The sequence below is a fragment of the Seriola dumerili genome, unplaced genomic scaffold, assembly GCF_002260705.1.
Source record: "Seriola dumerili isolate Sdu_G_001 unplaced genomic scaffold, Sdu_1.0 BDQW01000147.1, whole genome shotgun sequence".
Lineage (NCBI taxonomy): Eukaryota > Metazoa > Chordata > Actinopteri > Carangiformes > Carangidae > Seriola > Seriola dumerili.
The window spans coordinates 2,475,347-2,502,622 of NW_019174402.1; the positions used below are offsets into that span (position 1 = coordinate 2,475,347).

At 39.6% G+C, this 27,276-nt stretch overlaps 1 protein-coding gene across 2 annotated transcripts in view; it reads left to right on the top strand.

Moving 5' to 3' along the window:
* cdh13 (cadherin 13) overlaps positions 1-17,455 on the top strand; it is a 298,033-nt gene extending 280,578 nt beyond the window's left edge. Inside the window, exons 14-15 of one of the 2 annotated variants that reach the window (XM_022749887.1) lie at positions 1,612-1,830; positions 16,761-17,455. In XM_022749887.1, the coding sequence (XP_022605608.1) occupies positions 1,612-1,830; positions 16,761-16,768 (227 nt within the window). In that variant the 3' untranslated portion in view covers positions 16,769-17,455. Of the gene's footprint in view, positions 1-1,611; positions 1,831-4,121; positions 4,161-16,760 lie in introns of those variants that run through there. The other variant, XM_022749888.1, reaches the window with a different exon arrangement.
* Positions 17,456-27,276: the final 9,821 nt, after the last annotated feature.

Genomic DNA, 27,276 nt, shown 5'->3' on the forward strand with positions numbered 1-27,276 from the left:
ATAATAAGAACAGTTTTGCATGGACTCATGTCCAACAATTGATTTCAGGTCTCTTGTTGTTCAATAATTGGTTCTTTGGACACAAACAGATACAATTAACAGCACGCTATTCAATTGTTTGTTTTTATCAGACAAATCTCACTTTCAATGGCAGGCTTATTCATAGGCATTCACACGCACCCTTAAATTTTGAATCTATACGTGAATCATTCCAAGTGAGTTTTAACATTATGGAACATTAACATTAACATTTAACATTAAACATTATGGACTTACTGTTGATACAGAATCTGAAAGTAAATCAAACTGCAGATACTAAAAACATGAATTATAAACCTCCACTTGTCATTTGCAGCAATGTAAAAGAATTTTAAGCTGAGTGATTTGATGTTTCTTACCCAAATTCACATTGGGAGTAGTGTTCAAAGTCTCTGGATTTATGTATACAGGCTTGTACTTTTGACTCTCTATCAAAGAACCAGATATTTTCCAGTCTCATCTTTAGTATTCAGCTGGGAGAGTTTCATGTCCATCCAAGCACTGCAAGTACCCCAACTACCAGTCCCCTAACGTCATCTATGGAAAAATGAATGAGACTTTTTACTTACGCAACCCTGAGCGAAACATTGCAATTCTGTGGCCCTTACAGTCATCAGATCTCAAACCAAATGAACACCTATGGGAGATTTGGGAGTGTTAAACACCACCACCTCCACCATCATCAAAACACCAAAAGAGGGAAGAATTGTGGTAATCCGTCCAATAGAATAAAGAAACTTGGAATCAATGTCAGCGAGCCCTGAAGCTGTTCTGACATCGTGTGTTGGAGTAAGACCTTAATAAAATACTTAAATTGAATTAAATTTAAATTTCACAATGCATGTGGCTGAAATGTAAAGTGTTATACTTTCACACTATTGAATGATCAGGACATATTCGTTTAGAACACATTCACACATTTATTCAGAAGGGGATCTGTCTGATTGTGCTGAGGTTCGTTGATATGTCACACTGATCAGGGTTTGAAGAAACTTTGAGAAACTCTGCATCTCACATTGCATTCCTGCATTTTCCAAACACACTGATGAGCCAGTGAGGTGGGGGTGATTTGTTCAAAGTGGGGCCTCTGCATTTATTAAATGTTTACTGTTGCTTACTGTTGCCTTGTGACATTGTTTTGAGCGAACTGTTGGACAATATACATTTTGTAATTGAATACAAAACTGAAAGTCACCTAACCTAGAGGTAACAGCCCCGGCAGACGGGTGGAATGTGCAGCTTTGCATTTTGTGACACATTTTAGCACGAAGTGAACTGGCTCGAGTATTTTCTCTTGTGTCTCTTAAGGGTTTTTAAAATGTGATGCAACAAAATGTAACAATCTTATGCAACTTAAGAGGTGCCAATTTTTGTCGCTTCAGTTCTCAGGGATGGCTTTGTACCCAGTTACTTGAGGCATCTAAGTTTTGTGTTATAATTCACATATTTAGTTCTGCTTTGCAAAGTAGGCAGCTGTTAATGCAGAATAGGTGGACAGTAGTTGCAGGATGGGGGATGACTGTCCGTCCACTCCATTAAACCACCCTTTTTCTTTTTGTGTGTCTCCCATAGCCACACACTCCCAAATCATGCTTTTGCACAGTCTGAAGAAAGCCAACTACCAGCTTCCGTTGCTCATCACCGACTCAGGGGTGCCCCCTTTGTTCAACAACACAGAGGTCAAAGTTCAGGTGTGTGTCTGTAAGAAGAATAAGATGCACTGCAGCTCTGCCCACTCTCATCGCGCCAGCCTTCTCGTGCTGCTTGCGACGCTCCTGCTCGCCCTGCTCTGTAAGTACCATCATACCCACAACACACAACAACAGAGATGATGGTTTATTATGCTGGTGTCATTGTTAAAATGGGGGTTAATAGTGAAGTAATGTAGTATGTTACTTTCTATTTGAGAAATCAATAAAAACAAAATGTCTAATTGTACTGACTTTTAGGATAATTTTATTTGAAAGGGAAGCAATTGACTGTACGCATTGAATAGTAAATAGTCATAAGGGTATACGAGTGTCTTTGTGTGCACACTGTTTTCAAACCTTGCATTCATCCCTTGCACTTGCAAAAGTAAGTTTTTTGCATTTCACGTTTCTATATTTTTCCGCCGACATGCCTACAGCACTCCCCAGGAAGCCAAACTTGAATTTACTCTGAATATCTCATTTAAGCCATTAGCAATAGCTTGAATAATTCAGTCTCCTCCATTCACAACACAAATGTAAGGGAGGACGTCCAGCAGCTAGTTTGGTGAGAAGAAAAATCATTTGCAACTTTAAGGTCTCAGATCCTGTTTGCCTGTCTGGGCTTGTTCTCAATAGTTCGTAGTCAGACTTGCTGTACGCCAGAGGTGGGGTACGGTGGTAGGGATGGAGAGAGCGTCACTGAAGAGAAGAAGAAGAGGAGGAGGAGAGTAGCGTGAGGATTAAGGGGGAAAGGAAAGGAAAAGGCGAGTAAAGGAACAGTAGAATCTGATTTTAGGCTTTAAATTTTTAGGATTTAAAAGATGATGTAGTTGATTGATTTCATCCTTTTTTCTTCTAATATGAGTTTGACTGTGAAATGTTAAACTAATCATCAGAAAAATCACAGTCATGTCTCTTTCCAGCTGTCTTTCTTCTCTTTTCTTTGTCTTGTTCTATTGATTATAAAATCTCTTTTCTCGCTCTCTCTCACGTCCCATTGATTCCTCCCGCTTGCATATTTTGACCACTTCCTGTGTCTCATCCATCAGCTCTCTCCGCCACTGTTTTTCCTTCCCCATATGACTTCTCTTGCTCTTTTGCCTTCTCTCTACTTAGCAACCAGACGCACTCCCCTTATAATCCTTTGCTTACAGGCAGAATCTCTGCGCCTCATCTTCTCATTCATTTTCTCTGTATCTGTGAATCACAGCATCGAGCATGACCCATTGATCTTCCTCTGAGTATGGATCAATCTGTGTATTGATGCATATCTTTTCTCCAAGTGCATTCATGGCAGATGACTGTGCTGTGTATGGAAAGGTACACAGTTGTTTGAAGTTGCGCCTTAAAGAACTTATCATTTCGTTCTCTCATGATGCAGTTAGAGCACTTAGTTACCTGCAACTTCTGTTAAAACTCATGATTCACAGGACACAACGTATTAAATTAAACTGACAATGCGTAGCAAGCAGCAGCATAAGAACACCGCACTCCAGTGCTGATAGACCATTAGTCGCGGTTTCACTGCAACACACTAATCATGAGCGTAAGCTGATGCTGTGTCAGCGTTTGCGGGCGAGCAGCCACCTCTCAGAAAGTATTATGGCAGCGAGCCTCAGAGTATCCCAGCTGGAACAGTCAGTTAGATTTTCACACTCTCCTTTTCAGAAATATTTGGTTATCTGCGGTTGCCATGGTAGAAGCCGGAGTGTCTGAACTAGAAAGCATGATAATTGGTTGACATGCCAAGATGACATTAGGAGAGTTTTCTCCACAGATGTCCTTTTACTCTGAACGACGGTAGCATTCATTACTCTACTGTAAATAGTGCAGTGATAGACAAGGGCATTCATTAACCAAATAGCTGCTCCAGATGACAGATTCTTGGTTGTTGGGTTGCCTGGTCCTGCACCCGAGTACATGTCCATTCATCAGGACTGAAGCATGCTTGTGTAGTCAGAACACACGTAACGGTGAGCGGTTTTACCCTGGAGCTAGAGGTTGGAGATTACAGAGTGTGTGTGTGTGTGTGTGTGTGTGTGTGTGTGTGTGTGTGTGTGTGTGTGTGTGTGTGTGTGTGTGTGTGTGTGTGTGTGTGTGTGTGCGCGCGCACGCGCACGCGCACGTTTGGGAATCTCAGACAGTATTACAGCTGGGCAACAGAGGTTCCACTGATTCAGATGCAGAATGTCTCTACACACACACACACACACACACACACACACGAGCGCCCAGAGAGACGACTCCTGCTCGAGCTCATCATAGAGACCTGTGCTGGAGGACAGATAGAGCAGACTGATCACTGCAGCGTATGGTCAGATAGTCTGACAGAGAGGCAGAGAGGATCCTGTTTCAATTCCCTTATCTCCAAGCTGAACTCTGACCCTGCAGGAGAACGATGATGGGAAGAAAAATGGAAAGAGCCTGCGGGAAGGATGTGAAAAGGAGACGAGAATAAAGGTGTGAAGATTAAACTCTTCTGTTTTGTTCTGTTTTTGCCCACTGGGTTACAGGCGTACAGTGTGCAAGGCCACACAGCGGTACAGCAGCTTTCCTAATTTCTCTGGCTCCTTGCTTCTGTATCTTTTTCTTTCTGCCCCCTAGTTCAGCTCCCTTTCTCTCTTAGTCTCCAACTGTCTCATGACCCATGGCGCCCATAAAATTTATATTTTGTTCACCATATTATCATCATCATGGCTGCAAATATACTGAGCTTTTTTAGATGGCATTTTTCAGCATCGCAGCTGCAGTAGTTGCTGGAAATTTCTCACTCAGAAAGCTGCCTGTCTTTATAGAGGTGTCTGCGAGGGGTACATCCTCCATTGTATCCAACAGTACGGTATAATATTCATCTAATATCTCTGTGACCACCATGTCCCACCTTGCCCTCTTATACGACTATTACTGACACTGTCAAATTTGTCAGGTTGTTTTTTTTTGTCTGATGATTTCCAACAGCAGGAGTCGGAGCTCTGCTGTGTGAATGTCCTGCTCACAAACACTGGAGAGCACATAGCCTTATGTTACTGTATATGCTGTATGTAATGACAGAATTCCATGAACGCTCACCTTCTCACAAACAGGTAGCATGAACAGAGTTTAGTAAATCCAACTAGGAACACTCGTATGAGCAGAAGAAAGTAAGATAGTGCTCAGGCAATCTTGTGATCCAAACTTGCCTTGAGGCTCCAGGTATGATGTGTGCAGTTACACACGCTCCGAAATGCAGTCCGACCAAGAAAAACAAGAGGATCTGAAGGGATTTAGCATAAGATTATGAAAATATTCATACATGAGCATCATTGACCTTTTCAATATTTAACCAAAAGCTTCCTTAGCCTTCACCAAGCTGTCTAGTGGCATCAACTAATGGTTCCAAAAGTAGGTACTGTGGGCCCCAAGGGTGCCTCAAGGTTGAGCTAAAGGTGCCACAAGATTAGTCGATTTCAATTTTTTACTTTACATTTTCAAACATTTTAAAATAGATAGAATTAATAAAATAAACATGCCTATTATATTTTAAACGCTGTTAAATATGCTGCTATGCTGCATCTAAAATTACGAATATGACCAGTTGTCATAGTAGCATAGAACGCCTCTCTGTGACTTTGTGTGCACGTTTTCCAGGTGCACAGCAGTTTTAAATGGTGACTGTCAGAGCATCCATCGGAAAGAGTTGTCATTGTAAATGGATATAAAAACAAATGTTGTTACCTTTAAACTTTTAATTCACCCAGAGATGGTCAGTCCTGAGCAACCCGAAAAGAAACTGAAATCAGACTGTAATGTGAAAGTTTCTTAACGTACAGCTTTGTGTGGATAGCAGAAGCAAACTGTCACACAGTGAACTGCTTCATCTGCAGGGAAAAGCTGTCACATGTGGCAGTGGTGCCAAGTAAGCTCAAACCATGAAAAAAAATTCACTATGAAGGGATATCATGGGTTTAAAAAGTTTGGAAAGCACTGAACATGAACGACTCTGTATGTGAACGTCTGTGTCCAGCATCAAAGTCCGTAGGATTTCTGTGCTAAATAAGGATGTCACACAAAAACAAACAAGAAATTGCCAGCGAATTTAATCCAGGCATTAATAACATTTCATTGGCAAACCAATGATTTCTGATCTTGCACAAGCCAAAATGAGTCATTATATAGTATGAATACATGATATATGAGACATGGTTGGTGCTTGTTCTCTGTGTCTGAAGTTACGCAACACAGGACAAGAACTGCTTGTAGTTGTTCTTAGCCTCCTCTGCGTAAGCACTAAACCCTCTAGAGGACACATAATCTACAATCTCTGCAGCAGTCTGTATTTTGTGAGTGTGTGTGTGTTTGTGTTTGGACTGTGGGAAATATATTTGTGTGTATTTAAGTGTTGATGTATTTGCGAGTGAAGCTTGAGAGGAGAGAGAAGATAGCTATAAACAGAAAAGGCTATCTTAACAAGTACTTCAGTATCACAAAATCACATTTTCCATAAAACTGAAGTGATTCACGTTTGTATAGTTTCTACAAACATAAACAAGACAGATAAAGAAAAATTAGTCTGTGAGTCTCCATGAAAAAATACTTGAATCATGAGAATTGATTAACCAAGTTGATTTTTGTCGAAGAGAAAGGAAAATGGATCATCTCTCCACCAGTGACAGATTTTTTCTTGTAGTGTGCATCTACTTGAAGCCAAAAGAATTTAAATGATGTGTGGGTTGTGAAGTCTGCTTCTTAATATGGTGAGGAACCGTGCTGCTGCTTTTGCCGGCCTAAGCCAGATCACACCTTCTCATCCATAATTTTTCCACTGACTCCTTCAGCATCATTCTTCTGAGCAACACTGCCAGAACTAGACCCACATCCTCACTGGCTTTCTGTCCTAGCTCTCAGCCATATAACACTCCACTGGGGTTGCTTTTCAGACCCTTAAATAATGCATGTAACCCTGCAGGGCAGAGAGGGAGGGTGAACCTATGCCTGTGTGTGCAGAGTACCAACATATACTATGTCTTCTAATGCTTACGAGACCTTTGTTTGCTGTTGAAGGATTGGCTGCTAAATCCCAGGGCTTTGCAGGGGCCTACTTTCACTCCCCTCCATTGTAAGCCTTTCTTTTGTGATCAGTGTGCTATAGACTCTCACACACATACACTACAAACATACATACACACACACACACACACACACACACACACACACACACACACATCCACACTCCACATACAGATTACCATAAAGTAGGGAGCAATTACAGTATTTTCCTACAGTCCTGTAGAGGGAAATGCATGCAGATAAATAAATACAAACACATACACTACACACTCAGCTCTGAGGTGTTAAATGTCCATGTAAAAGCACCATTGTTCACCTGAGATGAGACTTGCTAATTGGGCAGACTCAGTGCAGTCAATACGTGCTCCCATAGGCTGCAAATGCAAACAAAAGGATTCCTTATTTTGGAAGTAATTACAAGGAGGAATGCTCTACTTTACCTGGTAATACAGCTCACAGGTGGCAAGCCAACACAGATGACCACACTGCCCCCTATCAGTGCTCATGTGAACTGATGTGCTCTGTACAGTATACTCACTATCTCTCAGCAGCACCCTCACTGTTCCTCAAAATTAAATTTTCAAACTTGATGTGAGGCTGGAGGCAATAAGCCTGCCAACATGTACAGTATGTAAATAATGTGTATTTTACACATATGTGGAGTGAGACTAGAGATGAATGTAGTCGTCCACAGTGGCTATGTGTGAATGTGGTTAATGAAGGATGTGAAAATGGGTGATAAAATGTCTCTGGGTTAGCGGATGCTGATATTTGTACCGGTATTTCTACTTCTCTCTCTCACTCTCTCTTTCAGACATACTCAGACCCACACACATCCATACCCATTTCGTCTTACACTGTGCCAAATTCACCCTGCATGTGCTCAATTTAGGAAGGTCTACAAGCTCAAACCACATGCTTAAATCTTTTCTACGCAGGATTATGCGTTTCAGCGACAGATTTGTCTGCAGTACTGCAAGGACCTGTTTCTCCCCGTTTTTCTCTGTAATTTCAGTAAGAGGAATGATAATAATGTAATTCTAAGACTAAAGGAGAGAGAGAACAAGAGAGAGAGAGGGAAGAGTAAAAGCAAAGCATTTACCATTAAACACAACAAACAACTCCCAGCCCAGATGCCACTAATTTACCTCCATTCTCCCAGGGTTTTAGTCCACACTATTCCTCCTCTCTGATCCCTCGCTTTGCTCTGACAGCCACTTTTCCTCTTCCTTCTCCAGCTCTACACTAATCCCCTCTCGGCTGGGGAGACGGGCTGTTTAGGGGCTTATTTACTCTTGTAAAAATGACTTTTTCACAGCTTCCTTTGAAGAGACCTCATGCCAGACTGAAGTGAATGGTAGAAGGGTTGTGTCTGTCTTCAGATCAAGCTGGGAGGGATTTTGATCTTTGAACTGAGATACAAAATGTTTCTCTGGTTTTAAGAAACTATACACCTCTTTTAATACCCCCAAAGTCTACAGCTGCACAGTAATGAATATTTTGAGGCCGTAACAGACTACAGTATGAGCTATTGATGAACTACATAATGACACATTACTAAGTAAACACTGGGAAATGCCTTTTATCTGATTCATGAATGTAGAATTCCATTACTGGTGCATAATTACATCATTACCTCATGTTAATATGTAAACTGTACTTGTTACCTTTTAAAGAACCCCAAAAGTTATCATATTTGCTCTAGCAATAGATGAATTATTTGTTGATCATTAGCAAGTGAAGCTTAAAGACATCATAAATTCTTTATGAATATAAAGTTGTTGCACCAGACTGCACTCATGTTTTACTCATATATTATGAATGATGTGTTGCTACATTTGTTGCTACATCTGTTAAACAGTTGCACAGGGATATACAGGGACTTTTCAACCCCCAAATCTGAAGTTGCCAAAAGAGATAAGTCTGGAAAAAAAATAAGGTATTTGTTGCCAACATGATGATGTTACATAAAAGTGAACAGCAATTCTTATTTCTACACTTTGATCATTATTATGTATAAATACCAGCATAGCTTTTGAATAGACCTTTTTCTCGCTGCTTGTATGACTATTCAAACAGAGGTGTAACTAATATTCATTGTGGCACTGTAACAATTAAATGTTGCCATTCCAGGAGTTGTGCATAGTGTGTCAGTGTTATGTTTTACTGGGACACTTGCGTGGAATGGAGCCATTAATGTGCTTTTTGGGCCGTCACAAGTTCTGTTAAACTCTGTCCTCCACTTCTGCTCATTGTGCTCATTTCAATGATACTTTGACAGCAAACGATACAGCTGTAATCATTAAGATTTCAGTGCTGGTTAATTTGCATGAAGTGCAGCTTATCACTACAAGTCCCCAAATACTGGGGGCAGAAAAAAAAGTTGACAAGCAGCTGCTTTGCTAGAAAGACAACAGAGGAGCAGCAACCAAATAATCTCACATTGTTTTAATAAAATGGCAGTTAAACAGCCTTTTTCTATCATACCCTGATAACCTGATGCGCACAGAACCAACTGGGAAGGCTTTGTTGCAAACTGAAAAGGGCAGCAGATGCTGTCAAAAAATACTTGGCAGGTGATTGGATGAACCATCTGTCTATCATAATCTATCACAGGCTTAAACCATCTTCAATCAGTCAGATTCTACATCCATCCCATTTTTATCAGTACCAATGGAGCCAGTCAGTAAATCAAACTCTTGCTGAAGCAAGTCGGGAGACCACTGTGGTTCAGCCACAAGTGAAAAGCTTGGAGCGTGGCACGATGGGTTCTCGCTTGTGAGAAATCCAGGGCAATGGTTAATGCCCTGTGCAACCATGATCTAATTTCATGCTGTATATGTGTGAAAGCATTTTAAATCCCAAGTTGGAATGGCCTCCTGGACTCACAACAAAAACTGCTACAGAGAGATAATTAAAGAACATAAATACATTGAATGATTATTGCCAAAAAAAACTGACTGACTATAACAAGCATCAAAATTGGGGTTTCAGATATTTTGGCTTCATTTTTGTGGGAGGAAGTGGAGACTCATCGTCCAACTTTATATACAGTCATTGGTAAACACCAAGATCATTCCACAATCCAAACACACAGGATTGGAACATACTAACAAAATAAGTAAAATTCAAATGAAATCTAAGCCTTTGATTTCCTTAGAGGTGGTAGTCACCACATCGGGATCATCAGGTGGCACCCCTTCATTCAGAGGGCTGAATGAACGGTGACATGCGCATGTCTCATAAACCATACTATATATGTGAAGTAATTTGGGAAGCTCTTAAAGCTTTCTGAGTTATCAACAACAAACACAAACAACCAGATGTGTAATAACATTATAAAACAATGTATACTCCAATAGAGAAAACTTTCTTTACCTGAGAATCTCATACATTGCAAGATTTTAAGTAGTATCACAATGACCTATTCACTTAGAAGTTCCTTTACTGTTTCTTATAGATCATTTTTTACATAGTTTACTCATTCATCTTTAAATTCTGGGTTGGTTAATTTTCATTGTATTCAATGTTACCCTGAAAGACTCTCTGTCTTCCTCTCTAATATTTCTACTTCATGGTGCAATGCTGCTGTTTTTTGTCTAGCAGCCGTGACTTACCTGGGCTAATCAACTGTCACCCTCCTCTCCTCTCAGCAATTAAAAAGGCTGGGAAACAGTTACTGTTCCCTCCAGTGTCCTGTTTGATTCTACCTCGCCTCCTGCAGCTTGTTAAATTTAAATTTTACGCATTAAGCTGATGCTTTTACCCACAGAGGCTTACAATAAGTGGTGACAGTAAGATAAGTCAACATCAGTGAATCATTGTAATACCCCATTAGGTCATTCACACAGTGAAAGGAAGTTTGAGTCAAAATGAATTCCTTTCTGTCTGGTGTTGTGAAATGGAAATAGGTTCATTTTCTGGCATGGGAAGCTGTTTTTCATGTAGTGTTGAAATACGAAAGTGACAGAGAAGGTTATTTACATATATACAGAAACCTTAGGTTGTTTATACTGTAAATATATGCAGTAGGCAGATGTGAGAACATTATACTGGATGTGATAAAATGTCACATTCATACCTTATATTTACAGTAAGCATCTGTGTGCACATCTACTCAAGTTTACATAGATCAACAACCACAATAACAAGAATACATCAAGAAGAGATGTGTAGCAGGAATCAATACAAAACGTCCCTTTGTGAGTCTCTATAGGAGTACAGTGTGGTGTTGTATCTAATTCTGCTAGCTGTAGTGACATGAGTGACTCATTCATAACCAAACCACAGTCATTATATTGTGTTCATCCCTCTCTCTCTCACTCCTCCTCCTTCCTTGCTAATTCTCTCTTTCATCTGTTCCTGACCTATGAGTTCATAGCTGGTGTCTGCGCGGGAGCTGAAGTGAATTGATTCAGCAATGTATTTTCATGTCAAGACCTTGACTTTTTAGCCAGAGGGGGAGAATTTCCTCTTTTATATCCAGTTCTTCATGTGAGGTGAAACAGGGCTGCCAGAGTCTCATTAGATTTGCAAAAACCAATATCTGAGACTTGACAGCCTTCGAGTGTTTCTCCACTTTTATTTCCCTTTTTAGGGAACACTTAGGCCTGAGCCCTTTGAAAGGGGGAAGAAAAACATGGAGAAAGAAAAATCTGCCACAGCCCCTCCTGTTCCATACTGTCCTCCATATTAGATATTCACCCCCATTCAGGCACGCTTCGATTGCTTCAGAGTTTTCTGAAGTGTATAGTCCAATTCATTTCACAATGTCTGAGAAAATTATAGTTCACATTCCTCAAGACCGCTCCTTAATCTCATACAGAGCAAGAGAGATGTGGCGAGAGACTGTGAGGCAGAGATGGGGGAGGATGGCATGTCAACAGTTCAAATCGCATGACGAGTTTGTCTGACTGATACTGACTGCCAACTTATTAAACAAAGCACACAAGAGCTGTGACCACAGCAGAGAGAGCAGCACTGCAACCCACTCATGCACTCACAATAGAAATGGAGAAAACAGTAAACCCTTTAGAAACAAACACTAGCTATGACAAATTGCCACCTCCAAATTGGTTGTTTTACACCACATTTTGCTGCATGCATTTTGCTAGATTAGCAGTAAAAGGCAAGGCTTAAAGAAAAGCCTGTTAAGTAAGGCAGAATGCTTATAGTACACCTGATCCGTTCTTCAGTGTAACCATTGCTTCTGTGCACTGACGTGTTGTACTTGCACACAGTCACAGTCAGCAGAAGTGAATACAAAAGTAGTGAAGCTACTTTGCGTCAAAATTTACTGTAAATTGCTCATATTACATGGATCTGGAAACTTGTATACTGTAAAGGTTACTGAAAATTTCAGACAATATACTGCCATGGTACATTGTATGTGGGCATATAGTCCTAAATAATTACAAGGTTATTTAAATTTGAGCAGATTCATCTGTTATAGATCAATCCGGAATTGTGCTAAAACGGCTATTCTTTTTCTCTCTTTTATTCTTTACTCTCATACTCTTTTACTGTTATTCATTTTAAGTATAGCCCTTTCTAAGTTCTTCTAACTATTGGTTAATTAATAAACTTATAAGTAACTGATTTCAAACCAATAATTCACTATTCAGGCTGCACCATTAAAGTTTAAGAAATATTTTTAAGACATAAGTCATGTGTAAATCGGTTGGTAACATCTGTAATCAAAAGTAATCAATTGTGTAAACAGGAAGTCACTGTAGAATCGCAAATTCTAGCATAAATCACACTTACAGGGTGAACAATATATTAAGTTTAACAGTCTATCTTTTGCAGATGCCGGTATTACTTTGTTTTTTTTATGTATGCATGTGTGGAGAAATGTGTATGTTTCAGGATTAACAGTATTCCTGTAGTTTATAGTGAGTGGGAAATATCCAATTATGCTAACCTAGCAGACGCTAGTCATTTAATATTGAGTATTAGCATAATGTTTTGTGATTTCATGTATATTGTGTTATTTTTGGGGAACATAATTTAAAGTTGTATGGTGTAGCCTACATTATAATATGGGACGACTTTATGTTTTAGTAACACATTGTTGGAGGCACTATTAGGTGCATATTGATCTATATGTGTTAAGCTATGTTTGGATTCAACCAGAAAACAACCAGAAAACATATTTATTTCTCCAGTGTTTTTATTAATGGCATAGTTGTGTTCCTAGACCACATACACTGTCGCTTCGCTGGCAGAGGACACATGAGTCAAGATGAATGTGCAGTGACTTAGAAGGAGCCAGCAGAAAAGAAAACATGGAAGAATTGGACGAAATTATCATAACAGACGTGACAATAATTGAAGCCATTACAGCCTTTGATAGTGATATTAAAGACTGGGCAACTTATACTGAAAGAGTGGAGTTATATTGTGATGAAAACACAGTTAATGATTAAAAGAAAGCCAGCGTCTTACTCTGTGTTATGGGTTGGTATGGAGCTTGTTTACCCCTGATAAGCCAGCTGACAAAATATACGCAAATAGTAGACGCTCTCTAGCAGCATTTAGAAACCAGATTACTGTGTGGCATGCACTGTGAAACCACACTAAAGAAGCTCCTGTGTGAAAAAGACCTTACATTAGAGAAGGCTTAAGACATCGCCATATCGATGGACACACCAGCACAGGGTGCTTCAGAGATACATCAAAGATAAAATGTCACTGAACTGGAAAGGAGGACAGAAATGTTACCGCCGTGGAAATGTCACATGACCCGGTTGACTGTTGGTTTAAAGACAAATAATGCAGGAGCTGTGGCAAACAGGGACACTTTGAAGAGGATGAAAAGCTGGTAAACGGGATCAAAAGGACAATATACAGAGAAACAAAAAGCAACAACAAAAGCCCCAGGAAGAAAAATACAACAATGTACACAAAATGACAGAAAGAAGCTCTGATGAAAACAACTCAAAACAAAAGTGAATTGTCTTGTCTGCAGCTTCACAGCGTGAAAGAGACAGATGATCTAATAGTACTATGGATCACTCCACAAGTGGCAGGCATGAGACATGAGAAAATGCAATTGGACAGACTCAGCTTTAACAGTGACCTCTGTACATGACTATAAACTACCATTTTCACACATAATTCTGAAACGAACTGCACAAAAGACTTACAGAAGGGTGTATCCCAAAGGAAAAATTTAAGTGACAGTGACCTACAGAGACAAAACTCAGTGGCTAAACCTCTATGTACCAAAAAATGGGAATCCCCCGTTGCTGGGAAGTGAATGGCTCAGGAAAATCCAGTTGGATTGGCACACCATCAAGGCACTCTTTGTGTCAGCAAAGGAGGGCAGCAAGGCCACACCTGAGAGACTGTCACTAATAATCGCTGACTCTGAGGAAGTGTTCATGACTGGCATAGGAACACAGGGCATGAATGCAAAGATTGAGATTGAGAATTTCTCAAAGCCAGACCAGTGCCATACGCAATCAATCCATCAGTCAAAGCAGAGCTGAAAAATCTGGAGCAGACTCCAAGCAAGGTACACATATGTGGAGACTGTGTGACTGTTAACCCTGGACAGTATGCTTTATGAGGACATCTTTGCTTCCCTGTCAGGATGGTAAAGTTTCATGAAAATCGATTTGGCATAGGCTTACTTACAAGTGGAAATCGATGATTTATCCAACAAATACCTCACAATAAATACGAAAAAGGACTTTACCAGTACAACAACTTGGTTTGTGGGATACCACCAGCTCTGGATACGTGCAAAGGTCCTGCAGGGGATTCCAGGGCCCGGGTCACTGTAACTGGCAAAGATGATGACAAACATCTTTCTTACTCTTGAAATGGTGCTCACCAGGCTAAGAGAATATGGGCTCAGAAACAACAGAAATGTGAGGTTTTCAAAGTGGAAATCTCATAATTTAACTTTGACCCATCCTTACCAGTCTGAGGGTTGAAGGTTCTAACTAACTAACTAACTAACTAACTAACTAACTAACTAACTAACTAACTCTAACTTCAACAGGATGCAACTACACACAGATTGACAGAGGGAGTCAAGACATCCAATCACTACTGAAGACTTAATAATAAACAGCATTTTATTAAGCACCTGAAATAAATGGGTCATTCTCATGCTAACATTAGCTTAATGACAACTAATTTCTATTTAAGAATTTTTAATTTCATGATGCATTTTTCTATGTAGGAAACAGGTTATAAAAATCTAAGTTTGAAGTTGAGCTGTGCACTAAATCTGCTACCTAGAGCTTCACTTGAGGACGTTGTGTTAACAGCTACTATAGTTAACACTAGGAACTTTAAAAACATAGTATAGAAGCAGTGTTTGTTGCCTTACAGATGTAAATGTACCAAACAGACAGCACATCACTATGTCACAGCAGATTATGCAAATTTGCAATAAAGAACCTGGAAGTCCATTCTTTCTGTAAAGGCGTCTTTTGAACCGTCACACAAAAAGTGGATTAGAGGAGTGGTATGAAAAATGAAAGCTGAGAGTTTTGTTGCTACAGTAATTTCAAATTCAAATTCTTTTTATTTATATAATGCTCAATATAGAATACATAAAATAGATGATTTGTGCACTGCGTTCGACAGAGTTGCAAAAGGTCTCAACAGTGATTACCAACCTTGATTTACCTTTTTTTCTCTAGAGTGCACTTGGGAAGAATGTAATACATGTAGTGAAGTGCTCGTATTAGAATGAAGCTCAATTTGAATTTAGTGGAAGCAAGGCAACCTTTACCAAACTGTTAACTGCAAGTTCAGGCACCTGCCTGTGTAACCATTTAAATAGGATTTGGTTTTCTTTGACTGCATGTCTTACTTTGTCCTTACATAGAGTTTAAGGTCATAGCAAAAGCCCAAAATACCCTTTCTAATCCAGTCATATCAGAAAACTGATATTTTCAAAAAACAGGAGACAGGAAAGGAAAAAAGAGGAGAGAATGAGCAAAATGGTGAGTAGGAGTGAGGAGGGTTTCTGTCGAATCCTCAGCCATCTCCAAACACGTCAGAAATAGGGAGCAGACTACGAGGGAGATGGCTGGCAGAGAGGCAATCAATAAACTCTCACATTTCATTCTGCAATGTGCGTGTGTGTGTGTACATGTGCCTGCTGTGGGTATTTATGTGACTGTGTGTTTGCGGAATCAAATTTCGAACCAGCTTGTTGTAAGCAATTCTAGCAGAGTGATGAGACAAACTGTCACGTTACCAGAGAACATACCCTCCTGTGCGCTTTTTCTGTACACTCACTCAAACCTCTGTATCGCCAAGGACACGCACAGCATAAGTGCAAAATAAACATATGTTCCGCGATGCTTTGAAGCTCACAGGTTCTCATAAAGGTTATGTTGCGGGAATAGAAACAGATCCTCCTCGCAGAAATAAATGGAAAGTTCACTCCAGCCTAATTTGTTGGACACATGCTCATTCTGCTTCAGAGCTGTTCTTAGCCCCATGAACTGAACTCATTCTGAAGTAAAAGAAATAAAATTAAATTAAGTATTCTACTGGTACACGTCAGTAGCTAATTAATCTTCACTGTAAACACTTCAGAAAATGTCTCTGGATGGCATGATAAATCAAAAACATGGTGCACTTCTCTGCCCTCTAACTTTATAGGGTGTTGTTTGTGTTCAACCGTAGAGATTGAACTGTCAAGGATGTTGAGGAAGGTGCACGCTGGCAGTTTCAGGGTGGACCTTCGTATTAAAGCCGGTCACTTAGTTGCTGCTGCTTAAGAGTGAATAATTGTAACTTCTCTGTTCTGTCCTCACTGAATCTTTAACGACGCAGTACCATCACCTGTCCAGTGTAATTGATTGCATTTGATCTGGTTGATTGATGACCTTGACTTTACATTATCTCCTATTTTCTCTCCGTTCTTTCCCACACTTCTCTCCTTTCCTCTTTTCCTCTCATCCCCCCTTCCTCTCCTGTCCCCTCTCTTTTCACCCCCTCCTCTCCAACCAGGCCTGTAGATTCTGCTGAAACCTCCCGTAGTCCTTTTCGCAAACACTGAAAAGCAACGACTTATCTCCCCCACGCAACCCAGGCTTAGGAGAGAAGAAGATGAAAAAGAAGAAGAAGAAGCGAGAAGAATTCTTCTCACCACGACAAATCAAACAAGAAAATACACACAATCCCCACCGGCACAACTGCTGTACAACACCACTCTGTGTTTTTTAAAAGATTTCTCACTTATCCTCTTGCCACTCTCGTCTGCTTCTCTTCATCTTTACTTTCTTTGTTGCATCTGGCCTTCCTAACTTCAGTCGTCTCTCATCTCATCTCTTCCTCTTTTCCTGACACAAGTTTGACTCGCTTTGACTTTTTTCCCCTCAATCTGTCCTCTCCTCAACCCTTCTCCACCATTGATTGTTCCATTTCTTTCTAGTTTTTCTTGTGTCTGTATTCCATTTTGGCAACGCACCATTACACTGGCAGACAAGCACTGGGTGTTAGCAGCGTTCATGGCAACATGCCACATCCGTACAAGATACTTGAAACAACATGTGTATTGATATTGCAACAAAATAAAAGCTATAAATCTACTTCATATTGGACCTCACCTTTAAACCTTTGGTCTTTTCCCACAGTTCATCAGAAACTTCTCACTCCATCCCCAGCTTTCTTTTTCTCCTCCTTCCCTCTTTTTCCTGCCATAGCTACCTCTATTTCTCTGTTTCCTTTTCCCCGCCTCTTCACCACACCCCCCACCCCCCTACTCCCCTCCCCCATGCATAGACATCATCCCAACTATCTATCTGCCTCACCTTCCCCGTCTCCCCGTCTATTGACCGCTCTCTGTCTCTCGGTGGGCCAGGGAACACTGCGAAGGCTGAGCTACTGTCCTGGTCGGGGAAGAGCATTGACTTTTTGATGTGTTCTTTTCTTTTCTTGTCACAGACTGTGTTTGATCTTGTTTCCCTCTTTAAGTGGAAAGAACAAAGCCTGTTTTCTTTGTCTGCAGTGGTTGTGGTCTTTTAGGACAAGGTGGTAGCCATAAGCCTTCAAAGTCAGAAACTCTCTGGAGTCGTTTCTTCGATTTGCTTCTGTTTTTATTGCATTAGTTGTCATGGAGTGGAAAACAGTATATCTTTATAGTAACGGTGTAAACCTTAAAAAAAAAAAAAAGTACTATTATATAAATATTTTATTTTTTACCATTGTATAAATACAGTATTGATTAACTTATGTACTTTGATTGCAAGTTGTTTGGTCACCCACACAGTGAGTGAATAAAAAAAAGAGGAAACCTTTTTTCTGTGAATTTTAGGCACTATTTCTAATGCTATTGATGTGTTGACTATTTTATTGTAACATCTTTTTTTTGTTGTTATGTTTGTTTTTTTATTATTATTTTGAAATCTGTAATTGATTGCAGAATCAGGAGTCTTGTTTTGATGACTGCCATGTGTTTAGGTTCAATTTTGTCTCCCATCAGTTCTGCCCTCTCCTGTTCTCTCTCCATCTCTCATTACAAGTCACAAGATGTGTAAGAAGAAAACAAAGGCAGTGGTTTTGGTGGATAGTTTTGCTTGTTTCTCTTGCGCTCATCAAAAGAATGTAGCGTGTGGGTTTGTGTGGAAGACCACCTTACAGAAAAAGATGACATTTTGAATGAGTTACGTCTGTCTTTTGCACTAATTTAATAAAGCCGTTACTGAAAATTCCCACAACACCGTTTTGCTAATTGTGTTTACTGAAATGCCATTTGACCTCTAGTGAAAGGAGTTGTGCACACATTTACGCATTACCGTATGAGAGTGTTATTTACATCTTTGCATTTTTGCATCTTAGTCAAGTTCACCTAAAGGATTACTCTGACATTTTGGAAAATAAATTTATTTGCTTTCTTGCTGAGGGTGAGATGAGAAGATATGTGTTTGTTAAATGTGAAGCTACAGGTAGGAGAAGGTTAGGTTAGCTCAGCGCAAGGACTGGCAGTGGGGAGAAACAGCTAGACGATGACAGCAAGACTTCAGGAAGCCACTGACCCCGGCCGAAATACGGCCAATCTGGCCAGTTTTTGCTGCCAAGCTTAACTAACTGTCCTCTAGCGATAGCTCTATACTTAGCCACCAGACATGGAAGTGGCATCAATCTACCCATCTAATGTTCAGCAAGAAAGCGAATAAGTGTATTCCCATAATTTTGAACTATCCTTTTAACAGTTTTTAAAATTTTAACCTCCATCTAAAACATAACATCCGGAGGCTGGTTACCAGATTGATTTGTTTTGGTCGATCAGCTGATGATTAGGTGTAATGTAATACACAAGTAACTTTCTTGGCTGTAATGTTTTTGTACTGCATTGCCTATGATCATTTCACAATTAAACAATGGTATCTGTGTTTTTCCTTGGATTTTCAGTTGGTGACACTGAATGTTCTTTTATTAAAGCTGCACTTATCTTTATTTTTATATTGACAATATATGAAATGACTATGAATAATTATCATGCAACTCCGCACAAAGTGGCCCAAAAAAATCCATTATTGCAGGTTAAACTCGGTCAGACTCCCAGCTGAACTGGGATGTTTTGTTTTCTGTTCCCATCTCCTTCAGTTTGAAACAAACGGCTGTCGCTGCCGAACACAGCTCACCTCTGCGTGGCAGTTGATTTGTCGCTGGTAAAGTCTTCCTGACACTTGAGGTTTAGAAAAGCTAATTCTAATTCTCTACTTGATTACAGGTTCCCTCAGCATAGTGTGACATCAGCATCTGGGTTATTATTGAAATAACTGAATATTTATTACACAGAAATTTATAAACATAGTTTTTAATCATTGGAGCTGTGATAGAGTGCACGCTGCTCTCAAGTCTAGATTAAAAGCAATATTCTGCCCGAGCACATCAGGGTGCAGTTATTGCTCTCAGGGATTTAGAAGGTCAGTCACGTAAACCTTCTGTTTGTGTGTTTTTAAATCAATCAATGAAATCTCAACATTGATTCTAAAATGCACTTTTAGCCTCTGTGAAACCCATGCAGAGACACTAAAAATGGGCCAGAACTATGAGAGTGGTGGAGATTGAACGTCTTTGGCAGCTTTTTCTGCATTTTTCTTTTTTTTTTTTTTTTTTATTTTAAGCTGTAGCAGTGAGGAGGAGTTTTGAGCGACTTTTAGAGGAAATAAATGTAAGAATGAGTTGGAGGCTGTGATATTAGAATTTAGAGTTCCAAAATATGTGAGCTGCAGAAAGTACAGGCACACCAACCCTAGTTTTTTATTTATTTAATTGGAATCAAGTACACATGTAAATTTGTTACACAAACCTCGAAACAAATTCAGATTCTTTATAACTTTTTCAGTATCTGAAAAACACTAATGCACACAGACTGTCGAGACAGGTGACAAATGGGCTTTAAAAGGCTGTTTTATCGACAAATATATCAACATAAATATACTACACTACCTTGAAATTAATATTTGACACTGAGGGAAACCAAATGTGCTGGTTTAAACTAGGCTGTCACAATTCACCTTTTCATCTATTAATCCTCAGTGACCATGGAGTGGCAGGGTGTTAAAGTAAGAGGGCTTTGTCTGGGTCCGTGCACCATCCGTAACACAAGTAGAAAGAGCTTGATCTTGTTAGAAATGAAGGATAAGTTCTGTTTAAGGTTCCACTGTGGTTGGGACAATAAGCAGGCAGCGTTGTTAGCTTTGAGAGACAGAGGTTTTTTTTCAGTCAAAGCTAACGTTAAAGCTAGTGGGAGCACAGTCTGGAACAGCGTACTGACAGATCTTGTTTAGGGTTTAAATGTTCCTTCAACAGACCATTGAGTATCATCAGAAACACCCACTGATGTGTTATTCAGTGATATCTGCTGTGTACAATCAGTTGCAGAAAGAGTAAGTAGCGCAGATACAGTTCTCAGTGCCATCACACTGCCTACCACAGAGAGTGACCTGTGAAAGTCTGTATCTGAAAGAACTGGTAAGGGTAAAACTGCCCGTGCTCCTCAGACAACTCATGAAATCCAACTACGGCTGTGGAGAAAACATACAGTAGATTGCCTGTGAATGAGGGTGACTCACCAAATGATACATTTGAGCTTATTTGTGCAGTAAGTCTTCAGCCTCTCAACCCCTCTTATTTCTTTTTTCTAGGAGAGAAAATGAGTGGGGGAAGTGAACAAGCAAGCTAAAAACAGGAAAAGAGGGGAAAGGGAAAGTGACACAGCAAAAAAGTTTTTCTCTTGCTCTTTGTTCTATTCATTATTTGAAAATTGTTTTGTTGTCTCTATATCCAGCAGCTATCATTCAGACCGGTTAGAAGAACATGTGTCCACTGATGTATGCTGACACAGCTGGTATAAAGTATTAGTTATATTAACGGACATATTATTTGCGGTTCATGCAGTATCTCGCTAGTGCCACAATGAAACCCAATTTCAGTTGGATGTAAATAAAATCAAAGCAGTCAGTTTTATTTATTCATGACTATTTAAAAAAAAAAAAAAAAACTCTATCTAGATTCTTCAGCAGCAGAGAGATACAACCTGGTATGTGAAGTCTGGATTGCATTTTTGATGTCAGCTCCCGACACAGGTAGCTGTCAACTCCCTGCACTTTTCCAGGCCATTTTAACAAGAAGCAAGTCTTAACACCCCTGTTTATCCTCCTCTGTTAATTGTGCATCACTTCACACTTGAGATTAGTTTATATCTGCTGGAACTCTGTTATTGCCCTCAATTATTCTGAAATCTGTGATCTCTGACTTTGACATTTATAGATGTGAACACTTCACAGTCGAGCTGTCCCGGTCGATGTGTGCTTATTCTACTGAACCTTTTATTTGCACTGCACTGTATTGAATTTGGGTGTGTCAGACTTATCCCAAAAGCTGATGGAGATTTTAAAGATGACCTTTTGGATCAGTTGGAACCATCCATTGGCAGTGAAGGTGAGAGACAACAAGTACAACTGACTCATCAGACATATTCTAGTGTTGCATTAGACCGGGGGTTGTCAAAATCTGATACTTTGCCCCCCCATACACATTTCCCCTCCCTTCGTTCACTTTGGGGAATAATCATGTTCCAAGTTTTGGAGCTTCAGCTGCAATAATTTAAGAGCTTTGTGGGATGGAAATAGGAAGTATAATGTTTCCATGGAGTCAGTGATTTAGCTGTGGGCTGCAACTTGAGCTTGTTTTTTTAGCCTATATTTGTTTTCATTTTGGCAAATGACACCATTGAAAATATGCCAAATTAGATATTGGCAGTCCCTGCATGCCAGGTACTTGTGGATTTGGAGTCAACTATCACTGGATTACTTTGATACTTCAGAAAACTTAGAAATGGGACGATTCTCAGGGAAGTTATAAGAAGTGTCTTTTTTCTAAGACTTCTAGGCATATTTATGGACAGTCATTTGCAATGGCATAAGAGATAATGATATCCTCTGAAAGTGTAAGTCACACTGAATCTAAAAATATGTTTATCATGTCTCTATGTTCAGATTGACAAGTTTTGCTACAACTCCAACTGCTGATCATGTTGATAAACTGGTCAAATCATCTAGTCAAACTTTTTTAGAACAACATTCATCTGTGCCCTTTCACGTGACAGTATCTTTGCCTCACATCTCTCCCTCCAAGCCCCCTTTTAACTCCCGATCACACGAGATCCATGCTGATGCATGCTGCTGTGAATACACCTGCAAACATCTGCGAACATCTGCACCTGTGCAAGCACTCAAAAGTAACTGCTTATTAACCTATACTGGATTGTCATCAGGGAAATGATGGGTGCAGTTTACATTAAACCATTGACGATACACAACATTACAGCAGTTTCTAATTCATGCACAAACTTTACCTCCATGAGGAATACTCTGATGCATTGGCATTTATTTCCATATGCTCATCAGTTTGGGCTCAACTGATTCATGTGTCATTCTTATGTTTCATATCAGATGCTCATGGGTAAATAGCTGCTGAGAGATGTTTGATGGTTAACAAAGTGGCTACAACGTTGATAAACTTTATGAGAAAATATGTTCCAGAGTAGAAAGGCTTGGTGACTTGTCTGTCTCTTTTTGGCTTCAAAACAAAACCATCTATTGGTTGAGCATTTTAATTTTGCTTCCTAATTAGAAGAGTGGCTGTTTTATAGTTTAGCCAGTATAGAGGCTCCCTTCTGTACAGCTATAACCTGTAACTTTCATTCTGAAAATACCAATAGCAACCATACTATCCAATAATAATGATACTAATATCCTCCATCTGCCATCTCCCACTCAGCCATTCAGACTCATTTATTCCCTCCTAGATGATCATTTAGCACCTATTAACACAAGATCCTCATCTGTAATTGCCACTCAATTATCATTTTCACTCTCATTCTACTTAGGCTTAGCAAGGTTAAGTAACGCCCTGAACCTGTGACAAATGTTGAATGGGCCATTGGCAGATATTGGTGGTGATTACAGTAGCAATATATTCAACCAGGCCTAAAGGGTCTCTTTATTCTCTCCTCCATTCATCAAATGTTATTTTCCCTCACTCATTACTCTGGCGATGTTGCATCACCTGTCACAGTCTGCTGGCGATGTCACCCTGATCCTGAACAGCAACCAGTGCCAGTCCTACCACACATGCATAATAGACAAGTTCAAAATTTTGCACTCAAACCATTATCACTGTGGTTGTGCCTCAGCAGGAATCATATAGCATCCTTCATGGCCAGCCACAGTTATCCCATAAAATATACATTGTAAACAAAATGTTGACAGATGTCTCAACAACTCTTGGATTAATTGTTTTTGTGCAAAATAAAGTAAAATACAAAGGGAAATAACTCTCAACTCTAATTTGTCTGTAGATATGTTCTTTAAATATAATCCCAAGTAAATTATCTGTACTGACACAGCAGGGGTGCCCTTCCCAAGGGCATGGATATTCATGTCAAGCTGTACCACACACTCTAGATGAAAGAGGCGAAAAGAGAGAAGGAGCCAACATCGACCTTGATCTGTGCTGAGATGAGGGTACCTTCCTCCGGCTTTTATCTGTAATGTGTTTTGATTAAGTCTGCAATAAGAAGCTGTTTTTTTTTCCTTCATTCTCAAGGTCTTTCCTTCCACAAAGCACAATGTAGACACATGGTTCCTCTCTGCAATTACATTTCATTACATCATAGTTAGACATTGGGATTATTTATCATTTGAATCTGAACAGTGGCCAATTGGTTAACTATCAATGACCATGGATATTCTTAAATTATATAAACTGTCTCCTTGTCTGAAACCTTTGTAACAGATATTTTTAGGCATGAACAATATAGAGGAATAATCCTCTGTATTGGCAATAAACACAAATATGGGACACTCTCCCACAGACACACACATCGAAGAACATCTCATGGTAGAGCCGCTAGTTCAGCTACAACACAGGTGCACTCTCTCAAAGGGCAATAAATGTGCTTCTACTGACTATGAAGGCTCTGCTGGACTCCCTGTCTTTCCAGGAGAAAAACAGAGTCTGACAGAAGTTTCTTGTAGCTGGTTAGCTCTGAATACCAGCTTTACACCTCTGTCCATGCAACACTGAAAGGTGGTACATCAGTCTTCCCCATACCCCATGACCCTTCACGTCACACGCTATGTAGCCACCAGGCCATGCCCCCTACTGTACAGTCACTGCTCCCTCACTGCTTTGTTATATTTATAAATATACTGGAAGGGAAGCTTCTACTAAAATATGAGGGCATAACAACTCAAAGGAACAGATAGACACTGGGAAAAAAAAGTTATGTCCATTCTTTCTGAGTATTAGATAAGAAGACTGATACCACTCTCCAGTTTGCCTGTTTTAATAGGAGACAATTAGCTTAGCTTAGCTTAGCTTAGCTTAGCCTGTTATATCTTTTGCTTAAACTGTACACAAAAAAAGACAATTTGTTTTTTTTTGCAAGAAGTTATATGCTGTGAAAATGTCTCATGCTAGCCGTTACCCTGCTTATAGTCTTACAAAGCTAAGCTAACCATCTCCCAGGTGTGGCTTCACAATTAGCACACAAACATGATAGTGGTATTAATCTTGTCTAGCTCTTGACAAGAAAGCAAATAAAGGCAATTCCCACAATGTCAAACAATTCTGTTAACTTGTTTATAAATAGAATAAATCAATATTTTTGTTTTTGGAGGTCTGGAGGTGTTTTTTTCTCTGTATAACCTTAATGTGTTTAGCTTGTGTGTTTAGCCTGTGCACATAGAATAGGTAGATCTTTACCTCATTAAGCACCCCTGTCCTCATTAGCCGGACATCTAAAAGTGTCAGAGATTGAAGCTACAAAGACCACTAAGAAAGAACAGCCTCCTTTATTACATGCACAGGCGCACAGCTAATGTGCTGTAAATATTGCTCTTAATAGCCTCTCCAAGTCAAATATCCATTTTGCCAAGTACACAAAACACTGTGTAAAGGCTCTTATTAAATAGTTCCTACTCCTCTCAGTTTGTTATTCATATATTTCAAGGTCGCTAACACACCACTCTCTCATTTTCTATGTTGTCTTATGCTCAGAAAGGTGTTAAACAGGAGGTCTTCATTTGCAAATGAGGCAGTAAAAGATAAATGGAGGTGGTGGATGTCAGTGTATGATGCTAACAACACAGCATCTGCCTTCGTATGATAACCCAACATATATTAAAAACATAATTAAAAAAACAGAATGACTATAGAGAAAAACAAAATTCATAAACAAACCTTTTGTAAACCTAAGGAAAATGCTCTGTTCAGGTTATTCCCAGTGTTTACTATCCACTGATAAAGTAAGGTCACAGAGAGACTGAGAATATTCCATGTTGTATTCTCCTCAAGCACCATGTTTATGTAAAACAGCTAAAGTTCATTTTGCTTTTGTTTCTTTTTTATGGCCTTCAGGCATTCAACTATTTCTCTTTGTCGGCTAATAATGTGGTGCCTCAGAGGATTTATCATTAAGCTACTTTACATTGTTGGGATTTAAGAAGATTTGGCAACATGACATTAGCTGCAGCGCCAGGTCTTCTGGGACCCATTTCCAGCCCAATGGTCTTTTTTTTTTTAAAAATCACATGTTGATTTAAGTGTAAGTCATATCAGTATTGTGCTGTGCCTTGAGATGTGTCTCCTCTGCAGGTTGGTTAACTTCACAGTCTGAGGCTTTGTTGTACAAACAAGAGAGTGAAAAATAAATGGCTGTTGGGGATGGGAGCTGCTCATGAATGCAGCACATCTGTCTGGATATTTTAACGCACCATACAGTGTATAATGCCATTCAGTGGCCCCAAGGGATAATGAATAACAAGTAGAGAACAACCCATGAAATCAATAAGGAATATAACTAAGATGATTTACTCATGTTGTACAGTGCTAACATGAGGATTCATATTAATAATACAATACATATCAGCCTGACCTTTGTGTGTTTTAACCACACAAATACAGACATAACTTTGGGTGGATGCTGAGCTGCTCATTGTAAACATACATAGTTTTCTTACTGTTTGTACTTCCAACACACCTACACACACACGCCTCTGTGGGACTAACCTCTATCGGTGCATCTGAAGTATTGTATTGTGTAATGTCGTCCCCACCAAACCAGGTAGCAAAGAGGAGGTATCAGAGCTCCCCAGAGTACCAATTTGTTTTCACTGTTGGGCTCATTCTGTCGCTTTGCAGGTGGATGCCTGTGATTTTCCTCCTGATAACTATGAGGAGCAATGGATAGACTCAGCACATACACTACCTGGACAGATTTACACTGATGCAACTCTGTGGGTGTTTGGGTGGTCACAGGAACACATTAGGGGCTAATTTATGTGCAAATTTATGGACTTTGAACCTTCAGTAGTACTGATGTAATAGGAGCAATTTAATAGCAACAATAAGGGATGCTGGATTTCAGTGAAAAGACACCACCCTCTGTGACAGATTTTGTTCTCTTCTCACCGCAGGTCTCTGTCCCTCTGCTCTTATGTTAATATGTATGCTTTAGTCTCCCCCTCTCCTTTTCTTGTGATGTAGGAACTGAACAATCATATGTTATTATCCACAAGCTTGGTTCCAGCAGCTCCCTCATACTCATTTGAGAAAATCAAATCCTGTGAGAGTGAAAAAAACTATTTCATCGAGTTGTATCTCGAATACAGCATAGTCCTGATAATACACTGCATACTAAACTATACTTTCATTTTCTGTAAGCAAAATGAGAAGAGAAACATCCTGTGAAAGCTGAAAGACTGTGTCCATTAACATGTATAGGTGTGAAACGATTGTAGCACTTTAAAATTCTTGGTAGAAGTGACATTTAATCGCAGCTCTCCCTGCGTCTAAGTATGTAGATCATCTAACAGAATTAGTGCCATTTAGTGAGGATTTACAGTAATGTTCAAGTAAAGTCAATTTGCATTACAATTAAAGGAATTTGCTTGGAGATTAACGGCACCCAGGGATGAATTTCCTCTCTTATTAGCTGTAAAATCACTAT